Consider the following 6973-nt stretch of genomic DNA (forward strand, 5'->3'; position numbering starts at 1 on the left):
AAGGTTGCTAGCAGAGGTAGCTACTCTTGCGAAGTAGGATCATTCAACTGCTAGAACAAAATAAGAAAAACTAAAGAAAAAGAGTAAAAAGGCATTTAATATTATTTTAGGGAAGAGATCAACTTATAAGTACTATTATAAAAAAGTTAGATTGGTAGATACTAAAAGAGAGAAGCCTGTTTAAATAAGTATTATATAATATCAATAAACTCTCACACAACGATCCACCCCATAGGTTAGTACATCTCATGCTCACACCACGAGGGGAACCCACGAGTGATCTTTTTCAACCTCAACCTAAAATTCGCTCCCGCTGGGATTCAAAGTCAGGACTTGAGGAGTGCTACTTAGACCACCTAACCAACTCAGCTAGAGACAATTTCGCTTTTATTAAAGAAATAGAGGAAATAAAACAATTACTTCAAACTCTTACACTAGTTTAGAAATTTAAATCCCTTCCGGCTTAGAGGAGATTGAGGTGGAAATGAACTAATTTTTCCCTCAATCCCCTCTAATTCGGGAGGGGATTTGAGTTTTCAAACTAGTCCTTATAAATTTTCCTACATGTTAATAGAGGGATGAGCAAGTCTTTATTCACTAAAATAGATGATAACACGTTTTATATTACTGTGTTCCAAACTCCTGTTCCTATAAATTTTTTAGTGTTTTTCAATCTGTCTGTTTTCGGTTTTCTACATGTACACATTTCTTGTCTTCTTCCTTTCCTCTGTTGCATTTCTCCAATCCAAACAAGGCCAATAATAACCAAAAAAATGTGAAGGATATATGTAGTCGCATTTCATCTTGCATCTGCCTGTCATTTCTCTCTCTATTTCCTTCAGGTTGTTTTTCCCTCGAGGGTGTCACGGACATGCATCAGCACTAACTCAATGACAATTAGTTCTAAGAACCTACTAAAAACATCTAAACATAACAAAAAAACAAAGCAAAAGGTAGATCAAGGAAGGCTGAGCTGTCTGCCTACGTCAGCCACTCTGCTACACGCCTACACATCGCATCCTTGGTCCTGCAGCTTGTCGCCGCCGCCGCCTCCGTCCACCGCGCCGCCCTCCTCGGCGTCGTAGCTGGCGTGCACGCTGTAGAACACGTAGAACAGCACTGCGAAGGCCGAGAAGAAGCCGAACCGGACGTACGACGGGCGGTCAAGCGAGCCGAGCAGGAATACGTTGAGGAAGACGGACGCGGCGGGCACCCAGGGCATCCCGGGCACGCCCCACAGCTCGGGCTCGCGCGCCTGCGGCACCAGCGCCTGGAACGCGACAACCGCGGCGACTGCGACCGCCGCGGTCCCGGACAGGAGCCCGACCTTGGCGGCGCCCCCCGGCGCGAACTGCCACAGCAGCGTGAAGGAGATCGCAATGAGGGAGAAGGCCGCGATGAAGGCCAGCGCCGGCCAGGCCCTCCTCTTCTGGCCGGAGCCGGGGCACGGGTCGCCCACGTAGCGGCGGTACACGACGGCGTTGGCCACCATGTAGAAAACGAAGAGCGTGCCGATGGAGACGAGGTTCAGGAGCACGTCCAGCTCCGTGAACAGCGCCAGCGCCGCCGTCAGCAGGCCTGCAAAGGACATTGTCAACGCTCAGCGGTCGTCAAAAGCAGGGCGCCTCGATTCATGTGATTCGTTGACTCGTTCGTTTCCATCTTGTCAGATTTTAGACGACGACGACGGCGACGACCAGTCACCCAGAAACCCGTGTCCTGTTCGATTCGTCACGGGAGCCGGGCCGGGAGACCCGCGGCGGCTCGCCGCTGTCGGCTGTCGCCTCTGCTCACGAGTAGCCCGCCCGAGGCACAGACTAACGGTCACATGTCAACGTTTTTCGAATTGGTCGATGGGAATCAGAGCGGGTGCCGGGTGGTGATCACGACAGGCAGCGAAGGAGGAGGCGTGTACTACGCACCGAGGAAGGCGGAGGCGTTGATGGGGGTGGCGGTGCGGGGGTCGACCCTGGCGAGCCAGGCGGGCACGACGCCGGAGCGGCCGATGACGCACAGGTACCGGGCCTGCCCCAGCATGGCCACCATCAGTGACGTGAGGATGCCGAGGCTCGCGCCGGCGCCGATGACGTTGGACACCCACGCCATCCCGTCCCGCCCCTTGAACGCCCCCGAGAACGGCGCCTCCGGGTCGATCTGCACGACAGGAAAACAACATCCAGAACCAGTTGAGAAAAATCTGCCACAAGTCCATGTCCATGCCCACTTGTGTGGAAAGCAGACGAGTGAAGTGCCAAGATGCTTCTTTTTCTCTCTCTCTCTCTCCGACTTCTTCACTCCCAGAAAGTTGCAGGACGTCCCCTCTGCGATTGGGATTGGGACAGCAGAGTATAGTATAGATTCATTCCAGATCGCACGACCAATATCCGCAAAAGTGTCATAGAAAACAATGCCAGTGGCAGTGGCACTGTCACTGTACATGGCTGCCGACTTCGCGTCCTCTTTCATTTCACTCGGCAAGCATGCTGACTGACTGACTGACGTACGTACCGCGTCGTACGGGAGGAGCATGGACATGGAGGTGGCCATGAGGCAGTAGAGCACGGTGACGAGGACGACGGAGCCGGAGACGCCGGCGGGGATGTCGCGGTCAGGCCGCTCCACCTCCTCGGCCATGGTGGACACGGCGTCGTAGCCGATGTAGCTCAGGTACACCGCGGCCGCGCCGTTGAACACGCCCGCGGCGCCGTGCGGGAAGAAGCCGCCGGGGCTGTGGGCCGGGTCGGCGGGCCTGCTCAGGTTGCGCGCGTCGCCGTGCGCGAACCCCATGACGATGATGAAGAGGATGAACACCACGTGCACGCCCGTCAGCACCAGGTTCACCACCGAGCTCTCCTTTGTGCTGCGTGCGTGCGTGCGCCCGCCCATGGAACGGAATCCGTATCGTCTCGTCAGCACTCAAGCAGCAAATCTGGAAATGGCGTCTACGACGAAACTATTTGCCGAATTTTCGGTTTTGGAAAAAATAATAAACTTGCTCTGCATTACCAGTTTTAGTTTACCACAAAAGTTCCTTTTTTATATTAAAAACTGCATCATGCCAGAAAGGATGATGGGCAAGATTCTTTCCTTTCTGATAACAGAATGTATTAAAATTTTCCAGAACAGATAGAACTGGAGATGTGAACTGGTTCCACTTGCTCTGAACAACCTCACAACAGCTGGTTGCAGATTATAGCAGAGGAAGCAATGAAACCACCAGACGCACCTACACCAGTGCGGCGATGAAGAAGTGGACGTAAGAAACAAAAAAAGAAACAGACAAAATTTTGATCAATTGTCCATAATATTGGATACTAATAAAACATTTGAAAATCGGAGGCCAAAAGTTCTGTGTCAGCAAGCGGAGAACAGACAAAACTGAGAACCAAGAGAAAAGACAGGTAGAATGACACTTGTAGGCAAAACCTCAACCTACACGACAAAACAACGTTTTCCGTACTAAAAATATAGGTTTTTTCCCTTGACATAGAAAACAAATATATTAAGCGAAGAAATGACACAGCCATTGACCTCTGACGATACAAGCAGCAGCAGTCAATAGTAGCAACGGACCTGTAGCAGATGCAGACAGAGAGCAGGAGGATGACGCCGACGGCGACGAGGTCCACCTGGTTGAACCCCTGGGGCAGGCCCGGCACAGGAATCCTCCACTTGCTGGGCGCGTCCACACCCACCGCCGTGCCGAGGTACGCCGTGAAGCTGCGCGCCACGGCGGCGTTGGAGAAGACGTACTCCATGATCAGGTTCGCCCCCGTCAGGAATGCCGCGAATTCCCCTGCATGCCAGCCAACCAACCAGCCACTGGTTCATTCATGGTCATGGACGCAGCCAAAGCACACACAGACACAGGACAGTTCGCATGGTGGTTGTGGAAAACGAGCTTCCCAGGTCCCACGAGGAAGGAGAGGGATCGCAGCTGCGGGACCAAAGGGAAGAACCGCTCTCTCTCTCCAGATTGTTGAAAGGGACCCAGCATTATTTTTTGGATATGGATGTTTGAGTGAGTCACTCATAAAAACTGTTGCGTCACGATCTAACTTTTTTCCCCTCTCTCTCTCTGTTGCTCATCCCGGTGTTTCTGAAATCTCAAGGGACGAAAAATCGGTCTGAAGAAAACTGGGATTCTTTAGATTATATAATAAATTGTAGAGAAACTCTCAAAAGAAAGAAGCAGAAACTGTGTCTATATCTATTATAATCGAACACTCCCAAACCTATAGCAAAACAGATACTACTGTATATCTTTAGCTATGTATCTAGACAAGCGTTTGTCCATGTGCAAAATGCATTTATTATGAATAGTGTAGTAGCAGTAGTATACAGTTTCATAGAGAGAAAATCACTCTAGTTTTTTTTCTCTATCTAAATAAATAAAAAAGAGACATGCATCCATCCAAATAATTAGCAGGGACAGCTCAATCATAATTTAAGGTGGCTTCACTCATACACATGAATACTTGTAGTAGTATAGGAGTAGTTTTTATTTAGCAACTTGATGAGCCGAAAGCAGAGGGCACGTATGCACTTGGCAGATAAGCATCAGATATTCAATGAGAAAAACAACCCATCCTTCTCAACTAACGTATGATCAGTCCATTATACGTCGTCAGTCTCGGTCTCCACTGCCGTGAATCGCACGAACAGGATCGAACCGACAGGAAATCGAGGGGCTATAATAATAATAATAATAATACAAACTCCCAGAAATGCCAAAGCCCAGCCAAGGTTTTTAATTCCGGCGAGTACACTACACGTCGCCGAAGGTCGCCATCGATCTCTTGGCTGCGCAGCGCGGGACTGGCGGCAGCGCTAGCTGAGAGTCGTCACTCACCGAAGGTGACGCGGAGGTAGCTGAAGGCGCCGCCGGCGACGGGCATGTCGACGGCGAACTCGGTGTAGCAGAAGGCGGAGAGCAGCGCGCAGAGGCCGGCAATGGCGTAGGACACGACGAGGCCGGGCCCCGCGTAGATGCGGGCGGCGCGGCCCGTGGTCACGAACACGCCGGCGCCCACCATGCCGCCGAGCCCGAGCCCCACCAGGTCCCACCACCGCAGCGCGCGCGCCATGCGCGGGCCCGACCGCGCGCGCACGCGGCTCATCTCCTCGCGGGGCGCCGTGGCGGCGCACGCGCGCCGCGCCAGGCGCCGCGGCGTCTGCGCCAGCGCGCGCCCGTACGCGCGCAGGCCCGAGAACGACGACGACGACCCGCCGGCGTCCGTGCTGTTCTCAGCCACCAGCGCGGCCTTGTCCATGGCGGCGGTTTCTCCGGGATTCGGGGAAGCGGGAGGGCCGGGACGGAAGGGGGAGCGGCTCACGGGTGGAGAGTGCGGGGAGTGGTCGTCGAGTGGAGGTGGAGGCCGCGGTATTTAAAGAGGCGCGGGGGGCGCGGCGGTCTGCTAGCTACTAGTATTTTCTCGTGGGGCTCTCTCGCTGGAAAGCCCATCGGGTAAATAAAACAGTAGCAATTGGAGACCAGATCTGCATGTATTTCAACATATATTGGTAATTGGCTCCATCTACATATAAGTAGTTTTTATTTGTAATAATATATGTGCACATTGTACTACTAATTGTCAATATCTGTAGCCAAAAACACGCTTGTTTTAATTTGGGACGGTCTCTTTTAAAAACAGGGCGAAAAAAAGGAAAATGTTTAAGTTCTCACGAGACCTTAAGAAAGCATTTTTTTAAACGGCAATGTTGATCATGCTTCCAACTAACCAAGCTGAAACATCTAGTTTTCTCATTGCAAAATTTAAGCTGCAACGTTTTATATGTCGCGCAAGAATCTTAAGGTCTCCAACCACCGTACTTATTTTAAATTTTATTGTCGTGTAAAATAGTATTTTACATAGCCACATGCATGATCTTGTCATAACCTTATAAAATATCTATGGCGGCAACGGTATCCAAATCTCAATCTAAAGGTATTCCCTCTGACTATAAAATAATATAACTATAAAATTTGCTCAAGCCAAATTAGTTTAACTTTACCCAAGTTTCCTTTTAATAGTATCAATATTTATTTCTTCAAGTAAGTTTCATATAAAAATATATTTTATAACTAATTTTATGGTACTTATATTATATTATAAATTTTAGTGTTATATATATATCATTAATAAAATAATGTCATTGGACTAATCGATAATAGAGAATTATATCCTTGTAGACACATAGAGTACTACGGTTGTCGCAAAGCAAATGCAATTCTAGCTCCAACGTAATACCTCTGTTCCAAAACAAATTCAATATATTTATTCTAAGTCAAATAGTCATAAATTTAATCAACTTTATAGTGAATAATATATACGTTTATGTCACTAAAAAGGTATATCTTGATAATTTATTCCATGGTCAAAGTTATTGATATATTTCTCTATCATTTAAGATAGTTTATGTTAGAGAGCACTTTAAACATTAAATTGATTACTAAAGTAACTGCTAAATATACTAGGGATATATTATGTGGCGAAAACCACCATACTTATATAATAGATTAAATCTATATCAAACGCAAAAACGATAGAGGGAAACTCATCCTCGTAGTCAGCGATGGTATTGAGTACGAAGCCATGATGAAGACCATAAAACATTACAGTTATCAAACGTTCTTAGGCCATCTCCATCATATCATCTATCTCATCTTTTATCTTATTCTATATTTAAAACTTCATTATGCAAATAGTGGTATCTACAATTTCGTATACCCTATTTTACATGATCCACTGAAGACAGCCTTACTGGTTATCTTTCACCTCTACTCTCTGTTGGGTACTGAACAATCCACCATACCATAAGAAGAGTGGGCATTTGATATTAATTCTAAATTTATTGCAAGATTAATGGGCTTTGGCCTATGAAAACAAATATTTGGTATAAGTTCTCGAATAAGATTTAATATGATTAAAAATATTGAATTGAGACAAAATCAACGTCTACTCGATGAGAT

At 48.0% G+C, this 6973-nt stretch overlaps 1 protein-coding gene across 2 annotated transcripts; it reads right to left on the reverse strand.

Annotated features, from left to right (window-relative positions):
• Positions 1-759: 759 nt before the first annotated feature.
• On the reverse strand, positions 760-5426 carry LOC103654366 (cationic amino acid transporter 6, chloroplastic). Of its 2 annotated transcripts, XM_008681215.3 has the most exons (5): positions 4853-5417; positions 3574-3796; positions 2509-2860; positions 1923-2154; positions 760-1578 (listed from the first exon to the last, which is right to left on the reverse strand). In XM_008681215.3, the coding sequence occupies exons 1-5, from the start codon at positions 5271-5273 to the stop codon at positions 1007-1009; spliced, it is 1800 nt and encodes a 599-aa protein (XP_008679437.1). In that variant the 5' UTR covers positions 5274-5417; the 3' UTR covers positions 760-1006. The 2 variants fall into 2 exon arrangements, with proteins under 2 accessions (XP_008679437.1, XP_020408373.1); XM_020552784.3 differs by having other exon boundaries at positions 1923-2860; positions 4853-5426.
• Positions 5427-6973: the final 1547 nt, after the last annotated feature.

This window comes from Zea mays, chromosome 4 (genome assembly GCF_902167145.1).
Source record: "Zea mays cultivar B73 chromosome 4, Zm-B73-REFERENCE-NAM-5.0, whole genome shotgun sequence".
In the NCBI taxonomy this organism is placed as follows: Eukaryota; Viridiplantae; Streptophyta; class Magnoliopsida; order Poales; family Poaceae; genus Zea; species Zea mays.